The 27998-nt window shown below is 41.1% G+C and overlaps 1 protein-coding gene across 5 annotated transcripts; it reads left to right on the top strand.

Annotated features, from left to right (window-relative positions):
* Position 1: 1 nt before the first annotated feature.
* On the top strand, positions 2-27995 carry ZCWPW1 (zinc finger CW-type and PWWP domain containing 1). Of its 5 annotated transcripts, none has more exons than XM_081258017.1 (18): positions 2-129; positions 2507-2612; positions 6089-6146; positions 6956-7209; positions 7696-7774; positions 8891-8981; positions 9278-9435; positions 9646-9768; positions 16576-16692; positions 17428-17548; positions 18172-18247; positions 18639-18743; positions 19678-19761; positions 20366-20432; positions 20845-20942; positions 26089-26149; positions 26848-26982; positions 27539-27995. In XM_081258017.1, exons 3-18 carry the CDS (start codon positions 6119-6121, stop codon positions 27856-27858), a joined length of 1917 nt encoding a protein of 638 aa, XP_081114143.1. In that variant the 5' UTR covers positions 2-129; positions 2507-2612; positions 6089-6118; the 3' UTR covers positions 27859-27995. The 5 variants fall into 5 exon arrangements, with proteins under 5 accessions (XP_081114143.1, XP_081114144.1, XP_081114142.1 ...); XM_081258018.1 differs by having other exon boundaries at positions 2504-2612; positions 9649-9768; XM_081258016.1 differs by having other exon boundaries at positions 2504-2612.
* Positions 27996-27998: the final 3 nt, after the last annotated feature.

Below are 27998 nucleotides of genomic sequence, written 5' to 3'. Positions count from 1 at the left end.
TGGAGCTTGTGCGCGGCCTCGCGCCTTTCTCTGGTGGCGGGAAAGCTGGCTCGAGGTTCGAGGGGGCTCGGAGAATCTCTGCATTAGCCCATTTTGCTCCTCGCGCTTAGGTTCTCATCTTTCCAGAAGGTAGCTGGTGCTTCTCCGCTTGCAGCTGAAGGTGCTAGGCGTGGCCAATCCTGGCACTTGTCGCCTGAGAAGTTTTCTCTTCAGGGTGCCGTCCAACTCTTAACCCCTGTCCTCAGAATCTCTAACCGTAAACTTACTCCCAACAAACAAACAAAAGTAACTCAATATCACGGCGGGCGACGACGGACCTGAGCGAGAATGCGGATCCTGGTGCCTCCGCGGGTTGGGGGTGGGAGCTGAGGGGAAATTCTCTCATGGTGGGGGAGTTGTTCATGGGGAAGAGAGGCTAGAAAGCCACTGTTTTACCCTTTGAGGGGAGTCAAGGACTTTTGGCTCTGTGGTACCTCCGGTCTTAAATGCAATTCTTAAGACAGAATTGGTGAGGGAAGAGAGAGGGAAAAATGTGGGTCCGTCAAAGTTCTTCCCTCTAGTTTATAAGGTGGAATCAGGCCTTTTATTCTAAACATCACCTTGGTGCTCTGTGAGGCAAAATGCTGCCGGAGTCTGGGAGTCCACGGGCATGACCCCTTTAAGCGAAAACAACACAAAAAGGCTAGTTTGAGGTCAGCAATAGTTTGGGGCAAGTATGGAAGCTTTTCGGGAGTTAGATAGCAAGGGTCTGAACCAGGATCAGGGTCCTAAAGAAAGAGTCTGTTCTGGTGATAAGTGCCCGTATCTCTGTGCTTCCTTGCACTCTCTGAGCCGAGAAGCTTTAGTCACTGTTAATTTATTTATAAGATTATGGAAAAGGTTTAGTTCAGGTAGTTAGGACAGTAAATGTCTTGTTAGGTAGTCTGCTGTGGGCAGTAAGCGTAGCGGGGATCATTTTTTCCTTCTGTCTTGTTAAACGTTTTAAATCGTGCTTGCTGAGTGCACATTAGAGAAAGAAGGAAGAAAGAAAGAGACAGGAAGGAAAGGAGAGAAAGAGAAAAAAACCTCTTACGGGGGAATGATAATGAGCAGGGATCTACATACCGTTGGACATTAAGACAAAAAGAAATCAAACTCCAGCTTAAAGGATATTTAAAATATAGTCTTTATTTATTTATTTAAGAGTTATGTTTTATCTGGTGGCCATACTGAGGACTTCAAGCCTGGGAGGCAGCATCTCAAGTAACCCTGAGAAAACTGCTCCCAAAATATAGTCTTTATTTAGTTATTTTACAATATATATTTACTTATTTTTGTTTGTGTCTAACTACTCCCACTAGAATGTCAGCTCAGTGAGAACAGAAACTCGATCTTTCTTGTTCTCTGCTCAAAATATAGTCTTTTTTTTTTTCAAAATATAGTCTTTAAATACAGTTTTTTGAGGCTCACGGAGTCTGTGTGTTAGAGGACAATTCTAAAAGGTTTCTTTTGTTCTTTTAGACCAAGGATTCCAGGGACAATATAAAGAGGGAATAATTGGATACTTAAGAGGGGAGAAATTTGTGAGCATATTCTAAATGGGGGGAAGGGGGAGGAGGATTAATGCTTTTCGAAAAATATTGACAAGACTGAATTTATTTAGCTAGATCAATTCTCAAACATTTTGGTCTCAGAATCCTTTTATACTCTTAAAAATTATGAAAGATTCCAAAGATTGGTTTATATCTATTTATGGATCTATTGATACTAGTATATTAGAAATTAAACTGAGAAAAAAATTAAACATTTATTTATTAATTTTAAAATAACGATAATGAACCCATTACATAATGTTAACGTAGATAATATTTTAATGAAAAATATATTTTCCTAAATGAGAGAAAATTTAGTATGAAGAATGGTGTTTTACATTTCTGCAAATCTCTTTCATGTCTGGCTTAATAGAAAACAGCTGGATTTTCATCTGTTTCTGAATTTAATCTGTTATGATATCTTGTTTTGGTTGAAGAGTATGAGAAAACCCAGCCTAACACAGATAAGTAGTTGAAAAAGGGAGGGGGCCCTCAGGGGTCTTTGGATCACACTTTGAGATCTGCTGAGCTAGGTGATTTCATTCTATAATCAGTGTCATGATTTTTAGTGTTCTAAATGAAAGAAAACTATTTTTTGGAACAGCTCATTCACCTTCCCTTGGTTCCCTTTATTATTTCTAAGTTATTTCCCCCTTCTTATTCACCCTTCTTTCTTATGTCAGTTCAGTAGTTAGGATCTGGTTATGGAACTTTCTGTTACTTTCACACTTAAAGCTTTATTGGATTTTTTTGTCTCTCTTTTTTCATCTAAGGTCAGAAAAAAGAAATTAAAACCTCAAATGTTATTCCTGGGTCTAGAGCCCCAATTCCTGGGTCTAGAGCTCCCAGTCATTTCATAGCTGGCCAGGTGAAAGTTGGTGGTATTTTGTATATTTATTAACTTCCTTAAAATTGTTTTTCTCTCTCTGAAGTAGATTTCAACATTCGTTATTGTGGAAGAAAGTACTTCGCCTGAAACAGAGGAGCAGAGACTTGACTTGTCAGACGGTGACTACAGATTTTCCCTTCTCTATTGATCAGGTTAGAGATTTTATTTAAAAGTAATGTTCTTCATCACACCCTCACTGTAGATTAAGGAAAACCAGTATTCATTGCTGCTTGTATATTTACTACATCTTATTAACTCAACAATGATCCACAATTGTATCTAGTTGGTTGGGGCTCCAGTAACACACTTTTGCCTAGAGAGGTCAGTATAGGTTTAGATAATGATTTGAACCTAAATATTGGAAAAATTTTGCCTTTTTAAGTTGATTAAAATACTCTTTTTATTTTAAAAATAGAGTTTAAAAAATCACTTTGAAATGGTGGTATATGTATAAAATGCTAGGGTTACACAAGAGGGTACAGTAGAGAGCTCATTTCCACCCCCAGCCACCCGTTTCCATTCTGCTGAGACACTTTTGTCAGTTTCTTGTGTATTCTTCCAGAGATAGTTTACGGATACACAAGCATCTTATATAGATGAACATATAAAAAAATCAAATTTTGTCATCTCAGGTACACTAATTTTCATTTTGTTTTTCTCATTTAGTATAGTTTTATAATTCTGATTGTCTTCATAGGGACTTCTCAGGATCATTTTTGGAATTCTAGAGTCTGGGAGAAGATATGTTTGTTATTTATTATTATTATTCCTTTTGCAGCCTAATTTTATCCAGTTTCCAGCTTCTATTTAGGATTGTCGTAAAGAAGGGACCAATTTGCTGCAGTGATTCTCCCCCAGGGTCCCACTTGCTTTTTTTCCAGTGTCAAATAAGTTTGGGAGTTGGTGGTGAAAAGTTAAGATGGAAACAATGATAAAATGTGCTCCTTAATATATAAGAAAAGTGGTTACTGCAGAATAGCGCATATCAATTATTTGCATTTATGGAATGAAGAAAAGGAACAGAAAAATACCAAAAAGAAAAAATTAAAAATACTTTATATTCAGCCATGCTGTGGCCACACTAAGTCAAGTCGCCAGTACCTTTTGAATTCATCTTGGGATCTGGAGGGAGGAATTCTACACCCTGAACAACTGAGTGTTTAGCTTGGCCATTTGAGGGTCGTAAAATGTTCAGCCCCTTTAGAGGGAAGACTGTATGAACCCAAAGATCCATTTTATGCTGCTTTTGGATCTCTTTATAGTGGGAGATAGCAGAGTTGGAAGATTGAGTTTCAGGTCCAGGGCCTTCAAAGCACTCAAAACCAACAGCCAGAAATAAGATCACTGAGAAGAACAGACATGTTATTAGAATTTAGAAGCCAAAACTTGGGTTCATCTTGACTCTACCATGTATTAACACTGAGGTTTTGGGCAAACCACAGCTGGGTAGAAATAATATTAATGGTGGAAAGTGAAAACTGGAAAAATGTACAAGTTCTTGGAACATCACAAGATGAATCTTGGCCCTGTGCTGGGTCACAGATAACTTATAGCTGTGTAGAGATGTTAACCTCTTCAGCCTGTAGTGTGGCTGGAGGCCCCCCACTCCCATCCCTCAGTTGTATATGGATGTGGGCAGCCTGGTCCTTTTACCCTGGAGTACCTAGAAATATTTTCTGTGTTTCAATGTGTACTTCTAATGTATGCTTTACATGTGTGCTGTGATATTAAAATTATTGTGAAGCACTGAACTACTGAACTAGACGATTGGGATGTAGTGTAGCACAATTCATAACACAAACTTATAAATCAGACAGATTCTAATCCTGATTTTTACCACTTTATCGATTACTTAATGTCTCTAAATCCCTCTAAGCCTCAATTTCCCCAAATGTAAAATGGTATCAATTTCATAGATTTATTGGGAGAATTAAATGAGATGACATATTCAAAGATTATAGTGAGTGCTCAATAAGTGTTATTCATTATTATTAGTCACAACTTTGGTAGAAATAATGAAGCATGCTGATATTGTGTAGAACATCTGTGAGTAGATAGCTACAGATAAACTATGGATATAGAGTGAATATGCTAGATTCTTATTACTAGCTTCTCTGGGGACCTCTGCTGATTACTAATTATTTCTGAGCCATGAATAGAAATTGCGAGAATCCAGCACATTCGGAAATTTATTAGACTAGAAGATCTAGGTAAAGGGAAGATATACATTATAGTGATGTTAATAAAGGGGGTTCTCTATGCATAGGGATGTCTGAATTAGGTAGGAGAATTTATAGGTTATTTGTGTTTTAAGTATTTAGGAGAACCTTGTGAAATGAGGTTATCCCTCTGAAGAAAACTCTCACTGTTTAACTCCCAGGACTGTCCACACCCTACTACCAGTACTCTGCTACTATTTATACTTCTGGCTGTGAAAAACGTGTCTTGCTTTAATAAGAGGCACCAAATGGGGTTGCTTATGCTAAGCCCCAAGTCACTAAACCAAGACAACTTAATTACAATGTTAGGTCTCCCAGAAATGGAATCTTAAACCAGTCAGTCAGGAATTGCCTGATCAGCACTAGTTGAGTAATCTGCCTGATAAACTCCAGTAGTCCCTTAAAGGAAAGTAACCTTGTATGACCAACATGCTTTTTTTTTTTTTTTTCCTAGTATTACTTCCTTGTTCCTGCTCCCTTCTGCCTGTAAAAGTCTTTAATTTTGTATAGCTCCTTGGAACTCCTGTCTATCTGGTAGATTAGATGCTGCCCAATTCATGAATTGTTGAATAAAGCCAATAAGATCCTCAAAATTTACTCAGTTGAATTTTTTTTTAATTTATTTTTTTTTGGTTGCGTTGGGTCTTTGTCGCTGCACGCGGGCTTTTTCTAGTTGCAATGAGCGGGGGGCTACTCTTTGTTGCATTGTGTGGGCTTCTCACTGCGGTGGCTTCTCTTGTTGCCGAGCACGGGCTGTAGGTGCGCGGGCTCAGTAGTTGTGGCACGCAGGCTCTAGAGCACAGGCTCAGTAGTTGTGGTGCACGGGCTTAGTTGCTCCGCGGCATGTGGGATCTTCCCTCACCAGGGCTCGAACCCGTGTCCCCTGCATGAGCAGGCGGGTTCTTAACCACTGTGCCACCAGGGAAGCCCCTGAATTTTGTTTTTTAACAAATCACTACCACTATCATTTCTACCTACTTACAAGTGCCTACCTCATGTTGCACATGGTTCTAGGCACTTAAAACACTAAGGATTGTTGCTGATCTTTAAAACAGCAACTTTTATTATCCTCCAGCATGTATTGGCACTGCTGAGGAGTAGAATTGTAGTCAAGAAGGCAGAAAATGTGGTTCAAGTGTCCCAGGCAAAGAGACCCTGAACCCAAGAAGACAGGGAGAGGAGAAAGTTTAAAATCATGTTCGATCAGCACTGTATAGCACAGGGAACTATATTCAGTATCCTGTGATAAACCATAATGGTGAAGAGTATGAAAAAGAATATATATAAGTTTAACTGAATCACTTTGCTGTGCAGCAGAAATTAACAGAACGTTGTAAATCAACTAGGCTTCAATAAAATTTGAAAAATCATGTTCAGAGTAATAGCAGTTCATTTCTTTTTTCTAACAGGCATAAAGAAAAGTGTAGCTTCTGAGCTGAATGATGACAACCTTGCAGAGTAAAGAAAGTGAGTCAAGAGTCACTTTCCTCTTCTTTCTCAGCCCTTGGTCATTTGGACACCTTTCCCCCCAAAGGGAAACTCAATTCACATGTATTTCATGTCCACTTTGTTAAAGTTACTACTTTTCTAGACACTTTGAGTGAAATATATTTGACTTACAAACAGTCTTATTCAAGAAATGTATGAACTCGTAGGGAGAGAAGAGACATTTAGATATTTAAAACATAAATTTGAATGTGGTAAATGCCACAGGACAGGTACAAAGTGTTATGGAAGCTCAGAAGAAAGATACATTACTTATACCTGGGAGGATCAGTACAATTTTCATTGCATCGTTTGTAGATTTTGACTAGGTTTTTAAAAATTTCTCTAATTTCCCCTAAAATTTTGTGCAAAGTTAAAACAAGCAAATTAAAAAAAATTTCACATTTGAATAATTCAGTTTCCTGCATACTTATATTTATCACCTTTGACTTACTCAGTGGTTCTTAAACCTGGTAGTGCATCAGAATCATCTAGATAGCCTCGTAAAATTACAGATTCTTGGGCCTCACTTCAAACTACTTCATCAGAATCTTAGGGCAGGGATGAGAGGGTGGGGGGCTGGGAGGGTTGGGGAAGGAAGGCCTAGGAATCTGAATTTGTTGAATAATAATTTATTATTTTTTCATATTATAATATTTCATATTATAATATTGTTATTACTATTTCATATCCAGATAATTCTGATATGGTCAATCAATGGCAGTGTTTGGCAATTTCTGTGTTAGATTCTATATTTCATAAATTCCATTTGATGATCAAATTTCTTTCAGTATGCGGGAAGGGACCAAAGAAAACCTTTGCCCCACCTGCACAAAAACTGCATAGCCTGATGCCCTGTAACCTTAACTCATCGAAGGAGGAGATCCCGGGAATCAGTTCCCCAGAGGCAGAGACAAGGCCAAGCCTGCTAAAGGCCAGGTTAGAGAAGAAGAAGGAGAAAACAACCAAAGAGAATGGTACAGGCAGTGGCCAGGAGATAAAAGGAAAGGCTCAAGACAACAAGAAAGCAGAGAAGAAAGAAAAGGTAAAAATCACAATGATGGGCTCTAGTGGGACAGTTTCTCCTAGTCACCCAGCCTGGGCAGACAGGATCTTTTCATTTCAGAAGACATTTAAATATTTATAACATAAATTTGAATGTGGTAAATCCCACAGGGAAAATTCATCCTGTAGTTTCAGTTTTTGATTTCTTTTTGGGGCTTCTATTTTCTTCTCTAAGAGGTAAAAAGTGTTTTGATGAAAGCGTTTACCAGGGCGTACTGGGCAGGGAGGGGCTGAGGTGGGATGGAAGTGAGAGTAGAGGTAGACAGAAATTTTATAAACTTTTTCCTTTTCTTTGACTCCTTTACTCCCAGGAGATCTGGGATAGAATTTATGGAATCCTTAGGTTGAATTTATGCTCTCAGTCTTATGAACTTACTGCCTCATCTAAAGGAGGCTTCCTTGACTAGTCACAGAGGAGGACTGGGGAAAGATGAGCAGTTTTTCTCCCCTACCCTTCTCTCTGCAGGGAAAATCAACTCTTACCAATACAGAATTTGAGGAGATTGTCCAGATTGTGCTACAGAAGTCCCTCCAGGAGTGCTTGGGTATGGCTTATAGTGGGAGAAAAAGAGTTTCAGTTTGGCAAAGAAACTGTTATCTGAGGGGTAGAGTAAGTCGATAGCTTCTCTCCTTCCCTCCATCTTTCTAAGTAAGGAAATATTAGATGAGACTTTGAAATATTTTTAAATACTTCATCTTCTATCAACAGGACTATAGCTAAACCACCTTAGACAGAGGGTACAGACTTTTAGAAAAGTAGATTACATTGACTTCAGAATATAAAAATAGTCTTATCTAGATTTTTAAAATGTAATTTAAATTTATTTCTATATGTTTACAATCTTCATAGAAAAGATAAATTATTTTTCCCAGATTTGAAGAACTTAGTCTCCATCTACCCTTGTATATTTCTGTTTCTAATACTGCTCTAACATATGCTCAGGAATTTGATTTTAGAATAAGGAACTCTATAGCATAGGTCATGAGGCCTTCTCCATAAGGTCATGAGGCTAAGGACAGTGGTTTGACATTTTCAGCTATTCCTAGGTATACTTCCATTCCTAGAGAAAGTTTGAGGAACAAATGATATAAAACATGGTACATAAAATTTCTGTTATGTACACAAAATAAAATTAACATTACCTGGCTATCCTAGAATAGGCAAATCAATCTGGAAAGGCTTGCAGAAGGATACAGATTTGTAGTTTTTCCTGAGAATTAGAAAACTTGAAAGTTGGAACTTCCCTGGTAGCACAGTGGTTGAGACTCCACGCTCCCAATGCAGGGGGCCCGGGTTTGATCCCTGGTTGGGGAACTAGATCCCACATGCATGCTGCAACTAAGAGTTCGCATGCCACAACTAAGGAGCTGGTGAGCTGCAACTAAGTAAACCGTGAGCCACAGCTGAGGACCCCGCCTGCCGTAACTGAGACCTAGTACAACCAAATAAATAAATAAATAAATATTTAAAACAAACAAACAAACTTGAAAGTTCTGTGGTGTGGCAAAAGTCCAAAGGTAAGCTCTTCCAGGCAACTGATGGGAGATATTTTAATGAAAGTTTACAGTTTGGAAATAATGGAGTAGTTGTTTTCTTTAATTGCTTCTCTGCTTATAGTATTTTGTTTTGGGAGGGATGGAATCTAGCCTTGATTTTGCAGAGACTTCCTGTGCCCAGCCTACAAGATGTACCCAGTTAGACAAGGAGCCAGGAATTGCTTCTTCTACTACTACTAATAATAATGCTGATGGGTAAGTTTATCCCAGTGAGGCGAGTTGATCACAGGGTAGGCTTAATATTGATAAATGGTTATCCATCTATCTATCTATCTAGTCATTTTTCATATCTCTATAGCTTTCTCTTATCTCAGGAAAGATACTTGAGTTGAGTTGGGAAAAACAGGCCAGTAGATGGATCAAATGACCTCAGGAGGCCATAGAGAGCTTACAATTCTTCTGTCTTCCTAACTTTTATCCTTGGGTTTTTTCAAAAGAGGGGTACTACAAATTGCCCCTTTATACCTTTTAATTAAAGATCTTATTTGCAGAGAGAGGGTGGTGGTACCGCATATTCTAGAGATTTCAGCCTCTCAGGAAGGTGGAGTAATCCCTGAGATAAAGACATCTAAGCCAGGCCAGCCAGATCCTGCACCTTCTGAGAAGAAATTCAATAAACTCTCCTTAAGCAAAAGAAAGAAGGCCGCTCGTAAGTATAGTCAGATACACTTTGACACCTGGCTCAAGCACTTACTCCATGAAATTAGGGAATTGGACAGTGGGCATACTGAGAATTTTCAGCCCAAGACTTGAAACTATTGAGCTATGATTCTTCTTCCTTCTTTAACTGGCCTTTACTATCTACAACTATTCTCTTCTTCATTTCCCTACCCTACAATGTTTTCTTTTATCTTCCCAGAAGGTGAGAAAATGGAGAAAGCCCAAAGTGGACATGAGCACAGGCAGAAAGACCAACTGAAGAAAACAGTTCAGGATCATTCTCAGATCAGGGACCAGCAAAAGGGAGAGGGAAGTGGTTTTGGTGAGTTCAGCCATGGTTTGAAAAACCTACCTTGGGCTTGAAAATTGGAGGTGGACGAGAGAGGTAAGGGTTAGGATGTTAGAGGAAATTCTGCAAAGACTATAATTTATCCCTCACAGCTGCTTGTTAGAGGATATGGTGCTGAGGAAGAGAGAGAACTATTTCATTCATTCAGTTATTAACTCATATAATCCACAGGTGTTTGGTGCTTGCTAAATTCTAGGCATTTTAGGAGGTACTGAGTAAATGCAGAGGAAACAAATATAAGCCTGTCGTGCGAGAGAGAAGCTTGTGAGGAAGGCCAACAAGAAAGCTACAAATTGGGAGTAGTCCTGGAAAAGTTTCCAAGAAAAAGATATCACTTGAACCAGATCTTGAAGTATAATTTAGTCAGACGAACTAAGGTGGGAGTGGGGGTCAGAGTGATAATTATTGGCAGAGTAATGGAGGAGGGCTAATGTTTGTAGCTTTTGGGTATTTTGGGGGGTAGGAGGTTGTAGGGATGGGGGAGATAAGGCTAGAGGCAAGTAAGAGCCAGATCTTAAAGGACCTTACAAGTCAGGCTAAGGAAGTTGGATTTTATTTTAAAAGTAAAGAGGAACGATTGACATTAAGTAGGCAAAACTTGATAAGATTTGAATTTTAGAAAGCTTGCTCTGGCACTAGCATGGAAGATGGATTGGCAGGAGAAAGACTAGACCCATAGAAATAATTATCCAGGCAAGGAAGACAGACAATAGCAGTGAAGAGGAAGAGACAAAATTGAGATCTTTAGGACGCAAGATCAGTATGATATGACTGCTCCTGGATATGAGAGCTGAGGAAGAGTGAGGCCTCTAGGATGGTCCTGTTTTCCAGCATGAGTGACTGAGTGGATGAAGAATCATGATCTGAAATGGAAAATATAGAAGAAAGAGCAAGTTGAAGATGATGGATTGAGCTTTGCCTCAGTTAGGGGGTCTGTGATGAGATTTAGAGCTCAAGAAAGGGGTCTGGGCTTTCGGAGATACAGATTCGGGAGTCATCTGCATCAATAAGAATAGATGAAATTTTCCAAGAAGAGGGTGTAGAGTGAAAAGGGAACATTGGATAAAACCCCTGGGGGAGCATAATGTTTAGGGTTGAGCAGAGGAAGAGCTACCCAGGGAGGAAGCTAAGAAGAACTAAGAGAAAGCTCAGAAAGGTAGGAGGAAAACTAGGAGAGTGTGGTATCACAGATTCCAGGGGAGGAGAGAATGTCAAGAAAGAGGGAGTGTTTCGCCATGTTAAATGCTGCTACAGAGATGATAAAAAGAATAAAGATTTGAAAATCAACAGATATCACAATTAGGAAATCATTAGTGTTGATTAGAGCAACCATAGGGGTTGGTGAGGGTGAATGGCAGGTTATTGTTGGTTGAAGAATAGATACTTTTTTCAATTAGTTTAGATGTGAAAACAAGGAGGGAAAAAATAGTAAATAAAGGGGAGTGGGTATAAAGTAGATGGAAGATTTTTCTTTCTTTTTTTTTTAGCTTTCTTTTAAAAGAAAGATACTTGACCTCTTTATTGTCAGCATATTTATATGCTGAGGGAAAATTGTTTATAGAGAGGGAGAGATTAAAGAAGAGAACCAGAGGGTTTATTTTGAGTCAGAAAGGACCCAGCCTTTCAGATTGGATGGAGGGAAATAAGGATGCATATAGATTTATTTATTCTGTTAACAATAGTTTTTAATGCCTTATATGCCAGGCATTGTGCTGGGTACTAGAAATATATTAGTGAACAAAATAGATAACCCTTGCTGTCATAGAATTTACAGTTTTAGTGTGCTAGATAGATAACAAACAAATACATTGTGTGAAATAACCTTGGTAATATTGGGAAATTTTAGTATGATAAATAAAATAGATCATACAATATATTAGTATGTTTAAAATTTTGAAAATAAGTAGTCTTAATCAGGGGGAAAACAGGCTTGCACCAAAAAAGAAAAAAACCCAAAAACCAAAAACCAGAACCCGAAGATTAAGGAACAGTGGACTAAACAGTCAGCTGGTGTCTAATAGGCAAGTGTGTATATATATATATATATATATATATATAATTTGGATTATAGAAGAATAATATGGTTTGTACATACTGGAAAGAAAACTCTAGGAAGACTATGCAGGTACGAAACAAGGTAGTCTAGGGCAATAAACCACTCCTCATGTTGTAATGACATGGCAATCAGTATAAAGAGCTGGAGGTATAAGTCTAATTTGGGCAGTCGGGTGGTCTGGGTAGTAGTGTTCCGTCTCCTGTAACTCTCAGTATTAAGGCGAGGGATAGATTTTAGACTGGGAGACAGAAGTTCACTCCTTTGGCAGTGCTCGTGAGTTGAATTGTGGTTGTAGTGACTGTGTAAACCTCTTCCTATTAATGAACCACTCTTCCTGTTTTTCACAGTTGCCAAGGAGAGGTGGGTGCTCCTGGAGCAGGAAGTAGAAAGGGAGTATCCAGTAAATAAATTTGCATTAAGTTCTGTGAAGGGAAGGAAAAGAATGTCATGAGAGGAAATGGTGGAGACCTAATTAAGATTGGGTCAGCTAGAGAAAGCATTTGTAAGGAAATAACATTTAAGCTGAAACCTGGAGCAAGACTAGAAGTTAGCCAAGTGAAGCGTAGGAGAAAGTTTTAGGTAAGGTGAAGATTGTCTTACTCCAGGTACTAAAAGAAAGCTGGTATAATTGGAATTCAGAGAGCAAGGGAAGCAAGGCTGGAAAGTGGCTCTGGATAAACGTAAGGAGGTAGGCAGTGGCTAGATCAAAGACCATGTTACGAAGTGAGAATTTTAAGTGTAGTGGGAAGCCCCCGGTGGGTTTTAACCAGGGAAGTGACACCATCAAATTGATGTTTTAGAAGGATCCCTTTGGTGATTAATTGGAGAATGGGGTATGGGGAGACAAGAGTAGACCAGCTAGGAAGTTAGTGCTAGGATTAGATATTTTGGTGGCTTGGATTAGGATGGTGAAGGAGACAAGAAGTAAATGGTTTTAAGATATGTTTTAGAGGTAAAATTATCAGAACTTGGTAATGAGCTGGATATTGGGAGGTGAGAGAGAGGAGAGGGTTTGTTAAAGATGATTGGCTTCTGGCTTGAGCAGTTATGTGAAAGGAGGTGGGAAAAAATAGTTCTGTAGGATAAGATCAAGCATTTGGGTTTGGGCCCAGTAGGTCTGAGATCGTTGTGAGACATCCAGATAGAGAGATCAAAGAGCAAGATGGCTATAGGAAGCGGGAGCTCAGAACAGAGGCTGTTAGCGTACTTCTGTGTGTTGTCAGGTGTGAAAGTGGATTTCAAAGCTGAGGGAGTGGATGAGCCGGCCTCAGGAGAAAGTGCAGCATGGGGAGTGAAGACCCATGATTAGGCTTTGGAACTCCAACTCAGAGATTTAGAGATTGGACAGAGAGCGAGGAGAATTCAGTAAAGGAGACTGAGGAGGGAGTTACCAGAAAGATGGGATGGGGAAGCGGGAGAATGAGGGATCACAGAACCCAAGGAAGCTAGTGTTTCAAGAATGAGCAGTCATCTCACACCGGTCAGAATGGCCATCATCAAAAAATCTAGAAACAGGGGCTTCCCTGGTGGCGCAGTGGTTGAGAGTCCGCCTGCCGATGCAGGGGACACGGGTTCGTGCCCCGGTCTGGGAAGATCCCACATGCCGCGGAGCGGTTGGGCCCGTGAGCCATGGCCGTTGAGCCTGCGCGTCCGGAGCCTGTGCTCCGCAACGGGAGAGGCCACAACAGTGAGAGGCCCACGTACAGCAAAAAAAAAAAAAAAAAAAAATCTAGAAACAATAAATGCTGGAGAGGGTGTGGAGAAAAGGGAACATTCTTGCACTGCTAGTGGGAATGTGAATTGGTACAGCCACTATGGAGAACAGTATGGAGGTTCCTTAAAAAACTACAAATAGAACTACCATATGACCCAGCAATCCCACTACTGGGCATATACCCTGAGAAAACCATAATTCAAAAAGAGTCATGTACCAAAATGTTCATTGCAGCTTTATTTACAATAGCCCGGAGATGGAAACAACCTAAGTGTCCATCATCGGATGAATGGATAAAGAAGATGTGGCACATATATACAATGGAATATTACTCAGCCATAAAAAGAAACGAAATTGAGCTATTTGTAATGAGGTGGATAGACCTAGAGTCTGTCATACAGAGTGAAGTAAGTCAGAAAGAGAAAGACAAATACTGTATGCTAACACATATATATGGAATTTAAGGGAAAAAAATGTCATGAAGAACCTAGGGGTAAAACAGGAATAAAGGCACAGACCTACTTGAGAATGGACTTGAGGATATGGGGAGGGGGAAGGGTAAGCTGTGACAAAGCAAGAGAGGGGCATGGATATATATACACTACCAAACGTAAGGTGGATAGCTAGTGGGAAGCAGCCGCATAGCACAGGGAGATCAGCTCAGTGCTTTGTGACCGCCTGGAGGGGTGGGATAGGGAGGGTGGGAGGGAGGGAGACGCAAGAGGGAAGGGATATGGGAACAGATGTAGATGTATAACTGATTCACTTTGTTATAAAGCAGAAACTAATACACCATTGTGAAGCAATTATACTCCAATAAAGTTGTAAAAAAAAAAAAAAGAATGAGCAGTCAACCGAAATGCTCTTGACCTGTGTCTATGACATCAGCCTTCATTATCACAGAGCCACATCGTGAGCCTCAAACACTGTTTTCAAACACCTCTTCTCTTCTTTCTAAGTTGCTTGAAAGGAAACTTTAAGGAACTGTATGTCTTTAAAAACTGTCATTGGAAAGTTCATCCTAAACCATAAATATCTAGTTTTATAGCATTAGGATGATTTTCCCCCACTCATTTCCTCATTAATATTCATTATTTTTACAACCACCATTTATTTGATTCATCTCTGTTCACTTTTATGGTCCCTGGCCCTTTCCCCCACTCTTTTTTTCTAGTCTTGCCAGGTCACCTCTGTAAACATCCAAAACTATCATTGGAAACTGTCTTTTCAGACTAATGTATCATTCTCAACCAGTACTTTATTCTTCAAAATAAAGTAATTGAGAAGGTGATCCATAATATGGGATATTGTGAAGGGACCCAAATGTAAGCCAACTGCTTTTCTGAGGGATGATTTTGGTGGGATGGAGGGCATCCCTTATTCAAGGTAAAATTTGACAGTGGGAGAGTGAACTTACTAGAGAAACATATTGGTTGATATTGTTAGCTGTGAATATATATAGTATACCTAGGTGGCTGGTCAGTGATTTTTCTCTAGCAATGCTCAGTCAAATGAGTATAGGCACAGAAAAAGGAGAGTGGGTTCATTCAGAATTGTGTTTGCTAGCTGGGTGGGAGGGAGGACAGAGGGAAAGGGAGTTGTTGATGTCTGCAGGAGAATCTAAGGAAATCAAACCTGCGTAAGTACAGAGTGAAGAAAAACAACCTTAATTGCTACTAGATTGAGAGAAAGGTAGGGGCCAGTGGATTGGAGATCTAGATAAACTAAAAGTTGCCACAGGGGTCTTGGAGTAAGTGAGGTGGAAGAATGGGGCATTTTTATCAGAGAGGGGTTTAGATAAGTGGTTCAGGGGAGTGCACGGTCCCTGCAGATGACTGGGTGTGGCATGCAGGGTGGGAGTGGGTTCCTGAGGTGAGGGGGTGACCGAGGTGGCATGGAGGAGAACATACGGGGTGCCTTGTGAGTTACCCCTGTGGCTGTAGCGGTCATCTACGAGGGCAGGAGGTGGAGAGGAGAAGTCTGAACCAGATGACAGCATCGTGACAAGGGTGATGAGAGGGCAGTGTAGTCCCATGGCATAGACCTTGAGGGAGGAAGGGTTTTATAGGAGGGAGGATAGTAACGGTCTGCAAGTGTCAATGGGGAGTAAGGATGATGCTGACCCCACCTTCTGGCGTGGGGTATGTGAGAAGGACAGGCTCTTCTTAGAGGGCTTCAGCAGTGGGGTGGGGTCGGGTTGGGGCAGTGTCATTAGCGCATCACCAGATTTCAGAAAGGAGGCAGAATTTCAGAGAAGAGATTGAAGACGTGGACTTTTGTTGCTGTTGTTTGGAATTCCAAAGACTCTAGCGGAAGAGTCTGGGAGGGAGAGAGGAGAGGCTGTGTGGGACGTTGGGTCAACTTAGAAGATGTGGGGATAGAGAAAGGTGGGGATGAGAGTTTGGAAGGTAGTGGATAAAAGGAGTGTTTGGCCATTGAGCGCAGCCTGAAGTAAATAGTTTGAGAAACAATAGGCTTAAACCTGTCTTTTGGAGAGGGGTGAACTCAGGGCTGTGGGTCCCAAAGGCTGCAACTTGGTGATTTGGTGTCAGGTTAATTTGTTGAGGTTGAAACAGGAACTCTGGATGCTGTGCACAAAAGAGGTGCTGGTTAGTCCTTCAGAAGAACTTTTTAGTGACATGCCCTCAGAGAAATGAGGCACTAGCCAGAAATATGCCAGACAACCTTTTTAAGAACTGTCAATACAGGAAACACTCCTTTCTGCCTTAGGGGAGGAGAGCTGATAGCGTGGTATAGGAGAAAGATTGAGATGTGAGACCTGGGCTCTGAGTTCAGCTTTGCCACCAGTTTAGACTGATCTTTAGCAGTCAGTTATCTCCTCTGAGCTTTTGGTTTTACCATTTATAAGTTAGGGATTGGATGAGTTGATCTCTAAGCCTTTGTGATTCTGGCAGAGGTGGTGGTGGCAGGGAGTATATTGATTTTAATTAAATTGAAGAAGGAAGAACATATTTTTGAGTCTCTTATATCAGTTTTTTTCCTGTGACAGGTCAATGTCTAGTCTGGGTCCAGTGTTCCTTCCCAAACTGTGAGAAATGGAGGCGGCTACGTGGGAACATTGACCCCTCAGTCCTCCCAGATAATTGGTCCTGTGACCAGAATACAGGTAGAATGGAGTGGAAAATTTTTTTTTTCAGTTTTTATTGTTCGTCCCTTTCTTTGCCTGCTTTCATCCTTTAGATTAAATATGACAAAAGTACAGTTAGGATTCCAGGGGTCCTTGTAGTTAGTGTTTGGGGAGAAGGGGGGATCTTGCTGTCATGTCAAGATGAATCTGGCATAAAGGGCTAGAGGAAGACACCCTGAAGAGCTATGTTGTGAGGAGAGTCCTGGGATCTAAATGTATGTTCTGAGTGAATTCCATCTTCTTCAGCATTGGTTTGAGCCTGTCAATCTGATTAGATTGTTGGTATTGGGTTGGCAGATAGGAAGGGATATGGGATGTATGGGGAAAAGCCAGTGAGAGAGATTCAGTGTCTTAGAATTCTAGAATGTTTGAAACTACTTGAAAGAGATTATGAAGCTCTAGTCTAGCCCAACTATTTTACAGATGAGAAAACAGAATATCAGAGAAATTACCTTCATGATGTTACACTGATGGAAGCAGGGTCAGACGCGTGGGATGTAGGTAGAAGTTTGGAGTCTCTTTCTATAGAGAGTAACGAGGCAACTCTCCTACTTCTCCAGGCTCTGGCTGCATTTCCTTCATGGGTCTCCCAGGTGTCCTTTAGGTCCTACCTGCTGCATATACCAATTTCTTCTTGTCCTCTCCTCTTCCCTCATCCAGATTTTCACCTTATGAGGCTCTTTCCGTCCCTTCATTCCTCCTCTCTTTTGGCAGATTTGGAGTATAATCACTGTGATATCCCTGAGGAGACCTGGACAGGGCATGAGAGTGAAGTGGCCTATGCCTCCTACATCCCAGGATCCATCATCTGGGCCAAGCAATACGGTTACCCCTGGTAGGGTGCTATGGCAGAGTCAGAGCATCCTTCATGAACTTGGGAGTGGTAGATTCAAGCAGGGAGGGAAGGAAATGGAAGGGATTTATAATGGAAATGGTACCTGCCTTAGAAAGAGCATGGGTGAGGGAGAATATAAAGCGCTCAGCTTGGAGGCTTTGAAAGAACCTGTTTTCTAGAGGTTTCACGATGGATGTGGTATCTCCCCGGAAAAAAAGGTTGGACAGTTCTACCCTGGATGGGTAGAAAGAGAAGAGTGGCTCTAAGATTTTTTTAGACATTGGGAAATGAGAGATATACAAAGTAAAGAGAACAAGGAAGGGTGGAATAGCTTCTTTTTTGGAGATGTCCCTAGTCAAAAGCTTTTGTTCTCAGGGTTTCCAGAAGGCCTAGAAGGATAAGGTATTTTTACTAGGAAGATTCTGAGCTTCTTTGTACATTGATGGAAGTCACTTCAATCATTTGGTAGTGACCACTGTGGAGGGTTGCCAGAGGGGTCTATTTTGGGGGTCCTTTATTTGTGAAACATATTGCCCTTTTATGTACATGTATATTGATGAGTTTGTGTTCTGTTCACCTAACCCCTTCTCTTCCATTCCCTTACACCCATCTGTCTTCTCCAGGTGGCCAGGCATGGTAGAATCTGATCCTGACCTGGGGGAATATTTTCTTTTTGCATCTCATCTTGATTCCCTGCCAGTGAGTTCTCCTGATTCAGGGTGGGTAGGTGCTCAGGCCAAAGTAATGAACAAATCCATCCTAACAGATGTACAGAGTTAGAAATACAGACATAGCCAGCAGACACAAGCAGAAACAGATTCTTAGCTAGAGTGACAAAAAGATATAGAAACAAATTTGTATCATTACTAGGGCATTTATGTTTTGATAAATATGCTTTGGTTAGGACTCCTGAGGTCAGGATTGAAGGACAGTGGAATAAGGTGGGATATGTGGGTCAGGTTTAAAGGAACAGAGAAGGCCCAGCCCCTCCTTCCTTGTGAATCCTCAGTTCTTCTCCTGCCTTTTCTGGCTAGAGGGCCAAAGCAAGAAGAAGGACAAGAGGCTATAACAGAACCATCTTTTATTACAGTCCAAGTACCATGTGACATTTTTTGGAGAAACAGCCTCTCGTGCTTGGATCCCAGTCAACATGCTAAAGAACTTCCAGGAGCTATCTCCGGAGTTAGCTGGAGTGGTAAGCAACCCTCAGGGGTCAGTTGTGATATAGGGAACTTGAAAAACAAAGTCCTCTCTTTATTAAACCTGATTTCTCCCAGGGGAAGCTGTGTGAGGAGAAAGTACATATCTGACCAAGTATGCAAGGGTGAGGTTATTTATGAGGTACACTTCTTTCTACCAGGATTGCAGCAGGATAATGATTTTTCTTAGTCTCTTTCCCTGTCTGCAGATAGAGGGCCTTCCTAATGACCATGGTTTTCTACAGTTTAGCCAAAGCAGGTGTGATAGAAATGAAGGCACAGATTAACTTAGGGTTTCTCAGTCTCGACACTTGATATTTTGGGCCACTTGACATAATTTTTTGTTGTGAGGGGATTCCTAGGCATTGTAGGAGGTTTAGCAGCACCCTTGGCATCCTACTGGCATCTAGCCAGTAGGACCCCTAACCCTAGCTATGACAGCCAAAAAATTGTCTCTAGACATTGCCGAATATATTCTGGGGGGGAAATCTCCCCTGGTTGAGAACCACTGAATTAACTAAATAATATTTTTTCCCTATAATCAGTTTGTCTTGATGAGCCTTGCAAATGAGCAGAGGTTTAGGAGCTCAGGGACCTTAGAAAATCAGGCAGTGAGTACTAAATCAAGCAGCTGGATCTAAAGAAACTTGTGACGAGCTTAGAAGTACAGTCATCTGAACTCCTTTAATTTTGCTTTTACAAATTTCCATGGGCTTTACTTTGGAGAGGACACCAAAATGTTGGTTGAAAATTTTGCTAGAAATTGATGAAAGGTTTGTTTGGGTATAAGACGGGATTGTGTCTCTGAGCTCAAAAGATTAAGAATAGGAGTATCATATCAATACCAGAAACTGGAAATAAGTGTAAAGCTAATGTCTGGTGAGTAGCAGTTTGTTGGAGTCACTTTTCTGAAATCTTCTTTCATTTCAGAAAAATTGCAGGAATAAGGACTGCAGTCAGAAACTGGGGGCAGCCCTGATGATGGCTCAAGAGGCCAAGCAGATCAGTATTCAGGTGGGAAAGTTTAGATCATATACCTGCTTCTCTTTGGGACTTGGGACACAAAGCAAGTTATGCATTTCCTACTGTAGAAAACCTGCTGTCCTTCCCCATTACACAGTCTTAGTCCTAGAACTAGTCTTTTCTTCCCAGGCCAGCTTCCCCTGATGCCTTAAATCATCCATTCTTTTCCCTACCCTTGGACAAATGGGATCTTTTCTCAGTCCAAACAGGGACTGTTGGTAGGGGGAATCCCACCAACCTATTTAACTTCGAGTCTCAGGTGTATCTACCTTATCTTCTCTCTTTTGTGGAGTCAGTTTTTACCCTCAAATTCTGCTTTTGGGTGGGGTAGAGAATGACAGTGAATTTCCCCTTCCCAGTTATTAACTGAATTAAACAAACTGGAAAAAGAAGTTATAATAATATTGTATATTATAATATTATAACATATTATAATAGTTAAGCTCTACAAAATCTCGATAGAAAGTATGAAATTTCAAGTGAAAATGGTATGAAATATGAATACAAATTCTGTAACTAAAAACCTTGAAGACAGAGGACAAAAATAGCCCCTGGGAGAGTAGTAGATGCTGCTTTTGTTTCTTGGTTCCCTCAGGAGCGGGTTAACCTGTTTGGTTTCTGGAGCCGATACAGTGGATCTGACAACAGTGGGGAAGAAAAAGGTAGGATAAGTAGGAGGTTAAAGACTAGAGAGAGAGGGAAGGGATTCCTTCATGAGGGCAGCAACTGAAGCTTTTATTTTATATCCAATATCATCAACCTAGTTCTGGATTCTATAATAGGAGGCTCTCCACGAATGCCATTGACCAAGTGTCCAGGATGGATGGATACACAGATGGGTAGAGAGAGGAATGGAGAAAAAAAGGGAGTAGGGAGGGAGGGTGCATGTTGAATAGTGACGGGACTTTGAAAAGGGTGGAACCATGATAATCTAGGATCAGATTTCGTGGAGAAAATGTGACTTGGACCTGAAAGGCAGAATTAGAAGACTGATTCTCTGGGATCAGCTCCACTAACTCATCACCTATTTTATCGGATAAATTATTTAGCCTTCCCTTCCTATTCCTGTTCTAGACGTAATGCTCTCTGGGGCTAACAGCTTAGATTCCTGCTTGGAGAGAGAAGAGGAGGAGTTAGAGTTGGAGGAAGAGGAGGAAGAACAACAGAAAAAAGTAAGATTGATCTTGGGGATTCCTTTTAGGAAGATTGCTGTAAGGCATCTGGTTAGCATGGATTTATATTTTCTAAGGAACCATCCTGTCCCTGCATCAGAGTAGCCCTGACTGGCTGGCTGGTTTTATCTCTTAGCAGGTCTTCAGGGAAGGAGAGTCTCCTCTTTCCTCAGTTATTCTCTCTAATATCTCATATCTCTAGGAACTTATCTTTTGATTATAATCTCAGTTCCTACTGTAGTTCTTTGGTTCCTACTGGAGCAATTTCAGAGAATAGCAGGTTGCCTCTCTTCACTCTCCTTTCTTCCCTGTGTGAACACTTAGGATATTCATTATTTTATTTCCTTAGTCTGTTTTCAGGCATATGAAATACATATATTTTTCATATTTAAAGACTTTTTAAGAGCAATTTTATGTTCACAGGAAAACTGAGAAGAAGGTACAGAGAGTCCCTATGTACCTCCTGCCTCCACACATGTATAGCCTCCTCTGTTATCAACATCCCACCAGAGTGGTGCATTTGGTTACAGTTGATGAACCTACATTGACACATCATAATCACACAAAGTCCATAGTTTACATTAGGACTCACTCTTGGTGTTGTACATTCATTCTATGGGCCTGGACAAATATATAATGACACATCATATCCATAATTATGGTATCATATAGAGTATTTTTACTGCCCTAAAAATTTTGTGTGTTCCATTTACTCTTTCCTTTCCTCCCATACCCCTCAACCACTGACAACCACTGATTTTTTTTTTACTGTCTCCATAGTTTTGCCTTCTCTGAAATACCATATAGTGGGAATCATACAGTATGTGTAACCTTTTCAGACTAGCTTCTTTCGCTTACAACTATGCATTTACTATTCCTCCATGTATTTTCATGGCTTGATAGCTCATTTATTAATTTTTTTTGGCTGAATAATATTGTATTTTTCTGGATATACCACAGTTTATTTATACATTCACCTACAGAAGGACATCTTGGTTTCTTCCAAGTTTGAGCAATTATGGATAAAGCCACTATAACTATGGTTTTGTGGGAACATAAGTTTTTAACTCCTTTGGAGTAAATATCAGGGAGCTTAATCACTGGATTGTATGGTAAGAGTATGTTTTGTTTTGTAAGAAACCATCAAACTGTCTTCCAAAGTGGCTGTACCATTTTGCATTCTCACCAACAATAAATGAGAGTTCCTATTGCTGCACATCCTTGCTGGCATTTGGTATTGTCAGTTTTCTGGATTTTGGCCATTTTAATAGGTGTATAGTGGTATCTTGTTGTTTTAATTTGCATTTTCCTGATGACATATGATGTGGAGCATCTTTTTATATTCTTATTGGCCATTTGTATATCTCCTTTGGTGAGATATCCATTAAGGTGTGTGGCCCATTTTTAAACTGAGTTGTTTATTTTCTTATTGTTGAGCTTTATGAATTCTTTGTATGTTTTATTTTATTTTTTATTTTATTGAAGTATAGTTGATTTATAATATGTTAGTTTCATATGTATAGCACAGTGATTCAGTGACATGTATATATATATATTCTTTTTCAGATTCTTTTCCCTTATAGGTTATTACAAAATATTGTGATATATAGTAGGTCCTTGTTGGTTATCTATTTTATATATAGTAATGTATATATGTTAATCTCAACCTCCTAATTTATTCCTCCCCCCTTCTCCTTTGGTAACCGTAAGTTTGTTTTCTATGTCTGTGGGTCTATTTTTGTAAATAAGTTCATTTGTCTTTGTTTATTTTAGATAATAGTCCTTTATCATGAGTCTTTTTTTTTGTTGCTGTTGTTTTTTGCGGTATGCCGGCCTCTCACTGTTGTGGCCTCTCCCGTTGCGGAGCACAGGCTCCGGACGCTCAGGCTCAGCAGCCATGGGTCACGGGCCTAGCCGCTCCGCGGCGTGTGGGATCTTCCTGGACTGGGGCACGAACCCGTGTCCCCTGCATCGGCAGGCGGACTCTCAACCACTGCGCCACCAGGGAAACCCTGTAATGCCCTTTTTTTTTTTTTTTTTTTTCCTGCGGTACGCGGGCCTCTCACTGTTGTGGCCTCTCCCATTGCGGAGCACAGGCTCTGGATGCGCAGGCTCAGCGGCCATGGCTCACGGGCCTAGCCGCTCCGCGGCATGTGGGATCCTCCCAGACTGGGGCACGAACCCGTGTCCCCTGCATCGGCAGGCGGGCTCTCAACCACTGCGCCACCCGGGAAGCCCATGTAATGCCCTTTTTTATCCCTGGTAACTTTACTTGCTTTGAAGTCTGCTCTGTCTGAAATTAACATATAGCTATTCCTGCTTTCTTTTGATTAGTGTTAGCATGGTATATTTTTCTGCATGCATTTACTTTTACAACCTATATGTATCTTTATATTTATATAAAGTATATTTATATTTAAAGTGGGGTTCTTGTAGGGAATATATATTTGGGTCTTGTTTTTTGATCCATTCAGGCAATCTGTGTCTTTTAATTGGTCATTTTAGACAGTCATTTAGACTGTTGATGTTCAAAGTAATTATAATACAGTTGGATTATTATCTACAATATTTGTTACTGTTTTCTATTTGTTGCCTTTGCTCTTTCTTCCTACTTTTGTCTTCCATTCTTTTTCTGCCTTTTGTGGTTTTGATTGAGCTTTTATATGATTCCATTTTCTCCCCTTCCTTAGCATATCAGGTAAGATTTTTTTTTTCCTTTGGCTTCTTTCAGGACTTTAATTTTCTGTAGTTTGAAAATAATATGCGTTGGTGTGGCTGTTTGGCATTTATCCTTCTTGGTGTTCTCTGAGCTTCCTGGATCTGTGGTTTGGTGTCTGACATTAATTTGGGAAATTCTCAGTCATTATTGTTTTCAATATTTCTCTTTTTCTTATCCTTCTGGTATTCCCATTACACATATCTATACATTCTGTAGTCATCCTACAATCTTTGGATATTGCATTCTTTTTTCCAGTCTTTGTTCCCTTTGATTTTCAGTTTTGAAGGTTTCTTTCGAGATATCCTCAAGTTCAGAGATTCTTTCCTCAGCTGTGACCAGTCTACCAATAAGCCCATCAAAGGCATTCTTCGTTTTAGTTACAGTGTTTTTGATCCCTAGCATTTCCTTTTGATTCTTTCTTAGGATTTCCATCTCTTTGCTGACGTTGCTCATCTGTTCTTGAATGCTGTCTACTTTATCCTTTAGAGCCCTTTGCATACTAATCATATTTGCTTTAAATTTCCAATCTGATAATTCTCTAGCATGTTTGGTTTTGATACTTTAAAAAATTTATTTATTTATTTATTTTTGGCTGCGTTGAGTCTTCATTGCTGCACACGGGCTTTCTCTAGTTGCAGGGAGTGGGGGCTACTCTGTTGCAGCACACAGGCTTCTCATTGCAGTGGCTTCTCTTGTTGAGGAGCATGGGCTCTAGGTGCACGGGCTTCAGTAGTTGTGGCACGCGGGCTCAGTAGTTGTGGCTTGTGAGCTCAGTAGTTGTGGCTCGTGGGCTCTAGAGCGCAGGCTCAGTAGTTGTGGCTCACGGTCTTAGTTGCTCCGTAGCATGTGGGATCTTCCTGGACCAGGGCTCGAACCCGTGTCCCCTGCATTGGCAGGCGGATTCTTAACCACTGTGCCACCAAGGAAGTCCCTGGTTTTGATACTTGCTCTGTCTCTTCAGGTTGTGTTTTTGCCATTTGATATGCCTTGTAGACTTTTTCTTGATTGCCAAACATGATGTACCAGGTAAAAAGTACTGCTGTAAATATACCTTTAGTAATGTGGTGGTAAGGTGTCAGGGGAGGGGAAGTGTTCTATATCCTGTGATTGGGTCTAAGTCTATTAATGAACTTATGCCTCTGGACTGTAAACTTCACAGTGTTTCTTAGTTTTTTCCCACCCCCTTAGGTGGGACAGGGTGATTAGAGTGAGCTGAAGTTGGGTATTTCCCTACCCCCAGGACAGTTAGGCTGTGTTAACACCCTAGTAGGTTAGGCTCTGGTTAACTGGTTTCTCCTGAGGGTAGGTTTTGTTAAGAAGAACAGAATGCTCTGGTATATTTCAAAATGTTTCTTTCCCCCTCTCCCTGCTGGAAGCATGAAGGAGTTTTTCTTTGATATTTTCTGTGAGAATCTGGTTGAGCTCCTGGAAGTAAAACTCATAAAAAGTCTGGAAGTCCCCCATGACTGGGTATCCCTGGAGTTTTTAACTCTCAGACTTGTCCACACTGAGCAATTCCTTTATTACTGTTGAGGTTTTCCTATCCTGACACTAGTTCTCTTGGTGGTTTCTGCTTGTGAGTGTATGTTCTGATAAGCATGACTCCCTGTATTTGCCTGTGTATCTTCAGTTTTGAGGGCAGAGGTTTTCCCTGTGTCCTCACCATCCTTATGGATCTAAGAAGAGTTATTGGTATTTCAGTCTGTTCAGCTTTTTAGTTGTTAGAACACAGTTACAGCTTCCAAGCTCCTTGTGTGTAGATCTGGAAACTAGAAGCTCTGAAATGTAGATTTTTCACTTTCTCTTTTAATTTTTAATTTACCAGTTTTTATCATGTTTGTGGCCTAACTTTATTTCCTTCTGTTGTGCATAAAGCCTTACATTGACTAATAACAAATAGAATGGGAAGGATGAACATTTTTATCTTTGTTGTCATTTATTTATTTATTTTTAAACATTTAAAAATTTTTAATTTATTTTTGGCTGCGTTGGGTCTTTGTTGCTGCGTGGGGGCTTCTCTAGTTGTAGTGAGGGGGGCTACTCTTCATTGTGGTGCATGGGCTTCTCATTGCAGTGGCTTCCCTTGTTTCGGAGCACGGACTCTAGGCGCATGGGCTTCAGTAGTTGTGGCATGTGGGTTTTAGAGCACAGGCTCGGTAGTTGTGGCACACGGGCTTAGCTGCTCTGCATCATGTGGGATCTTCCTGGACCAGGGCTCGAACCCGTGTCCCCTGCATTGGCAGGTGGATTCTTAACCACTGCACCACCAGGGAAGTGCTGTCATTGATTTAAATTGTATCAGACTCACAGAACCTAATTTGAACTCCCTTAAGTGCACTCATCATTTCTGTAGCATCCCACTCTATTAAATCACAATTATGTGACTTCATTTATATTTTCCTATTTTTCTCTCCTTATTTTTCTCAGGATCCAACTTTGCCTGGTCCCAAGCCAGCCAAAATTCAGACAAAAAAACCCAAGGCAAGAGGTAAGCAAGTCAGCTGGAAATGAGACATGTGCTACAGTTAAGGCAAGGCAGAAGCAGAGAGTGGGAGGGTCTGCATGTGGCTGGGCCTTACTGATGTCTCAGCTCCAGAACCTGAGAAAATGAGCAAGACTCATGCTAGGGGCTTCCCTGGTGGCACAGTGGTTGAGAGTCCGCCTGCCGATGCAGGGGACACGGGTTCGTGCCCCGGTCCGGGAAGATCCCACAAGCTGCGGAGCGGCTGGGCCGTGAGCCATGGCTGCTGAGCCTGCGTGTCCGGAGCCTGTGCTCCGCAACGGGAAAGGCCACAACAGTGAGAGGCCCGTGTACCGGGAAAAAAAAAAAAAAAAGACTCATGCTAATGTCGTCAGGGAAGCTGTAGCCTTCTCACTTCTGTGAGTTGAATTATAAAATCTTAGGTTAAAGGTGGAATGAATGTTTTAAATTCTTAGCCAAGAAGGATGACTTCTTGGAGGAGGTGGGTTCTGAGGTGAACTATAAAGAGAAGAAGACCCGCGGGGTGGGGGGGGAAAGGAAATATTTGGGGAAAAGAAAGGAACCAAGAGGACTTACTAGATTGAAAATGAGCATAAGATGCAAGGCAGAGAACAAATATGGGGAGTCTATGGACCCTAGCCATGCTGTCACTCAGTGAGAAATAAACCAATGTCCTTCACGGTTGGGGGTTGGGGGTGATGCAGGTGGAGCACATGGACGAGATGGGACCCCACAAAGGAAGACAACGAAGAGATCTCTGGGAAATGAATCTGCAGCTCCATCTTTACCCATAATGGGAGGGGAAAAAGGGCATGGGAATTCAGAACCTGAGCAGCCAGGTAAGGCTCAAGACTTGGGGAAAACTGTGGGGAAATGAGGTTCATGTCTGCATTTTCCCTCCTTTGATCATTTTTTAACAATTTCACAGCTTTTAATTACTTAAAAAAAAAAGTTTGGCCAAAAGGGTGTCATCCAAATTGTAGAACACAGCACACACTGTAGAAACATTTGGTGGTTATTAATTGATTTGATTCAGGGACATTCAGGGATAGGAGAATGGTAAGGAGGTGGGAATTAACATTTATTGATATTTCCATGGGCCGGCTAGATAGATACTTCTATACTTGTTCCCTTTAATTCTTTCAGTATCTCTGACTGGATATTTGCCATTTTACAGATAAAGAGACTGAGGTTTAAAGGGTTTAAAGTTTGCTCAAGACCCATGTCTAGCCTGTGGATCCAAGTCTTTCTGACTCCAAACCCCATTTTCTTTCTTTTAAGAAAGGTCATCTTTTCCAGAGATTGTTTTGGTAATAGGAATTTAGGAGTTTGACTTGTAAAAGGTGAGGACAGATGACCCAATAAGTCTCTCAGTTTTATCACTTTTTCATTTAGGCCCTAAGAAAAAATTTAAAGCTCCCCAAAGCAAGGCCCCAGTAAGCAGCTCATCTGAGGAAAAAGAAGCTAGAATACTGCCAGAGGTCCTGACCCCACCAGCTCCTCCCAGGGCCTGTCCCACGGTGGGGAAAGAAGGGCCTGCACCCCAGGAGCCATGGCCTCAGGAGGCTGGAAGTGTCCTCTCTGATGATGGAGCCTCCAGTGACCTGGACCTGGACCAGCTCATGGAGGATGTTGGAGAAGAGCTGGAGCAGAGGGAGGAGCCACAGCACAGAGAGGACGCAGGGGAGCTCTCCGTGTCCTGCTGTGAGGAATAGCTGTGGCCTCGCACCTCCTTCCTGCTCTCTCATCCCTTCTGTGGGAGCAGGAGGCAGAGCCTCTCAGAGGATCCCCGAGAAGCTGATAAATGTTGGGGTTGTTCATTGGCTGTGAGGTTGTTGGCTAAAGTCAGAGATGT

Source organism: Mesoplodon bidens, assembly GCF_964165515.1.
Source record: "Mesoplodon bidens genome assembly, chromosome: 15".
In the NCBI taxonomy this organism is placed as follows: domain Eukaryota; kingdom Metazoa; phylum Chordata; class Mammalia; order Artiodactyla; family Ziphiidae; genus Mesoplodon; species Mesoplodon bidens.
Note: the sequence above shows the minus strand (reverse complement) of the source record. Positions and strands in the feature narration are given on the sequence as shown.

What these genes read in the sequence shown, in the direction of transcription:
- ZCWPW1 (XM_081258017.1), top strand. Translation starts at nt 6,119, where the DNA reads ATGATGACAACCTTGCAGAGTAAAGAAA. An exon ending in CTCATCTTGATTCCCTGCCA is followed by an intron (nt 18,248 to 18,638) that starts GTGAGTTCTCCT and finishes CTTTTATTACAG; the next exon opens with TCCAAGTACCATGTGACATT. An exon ending in CAACAGTGGGGAAGAAAAAG is followed by an intron (nt 20,433 to 20,844) that starts GTAGGATAAGTA and finishes TTCCTGTTCTAG; the next exon opens with ACGTAATGCTCTCTGGGGCT.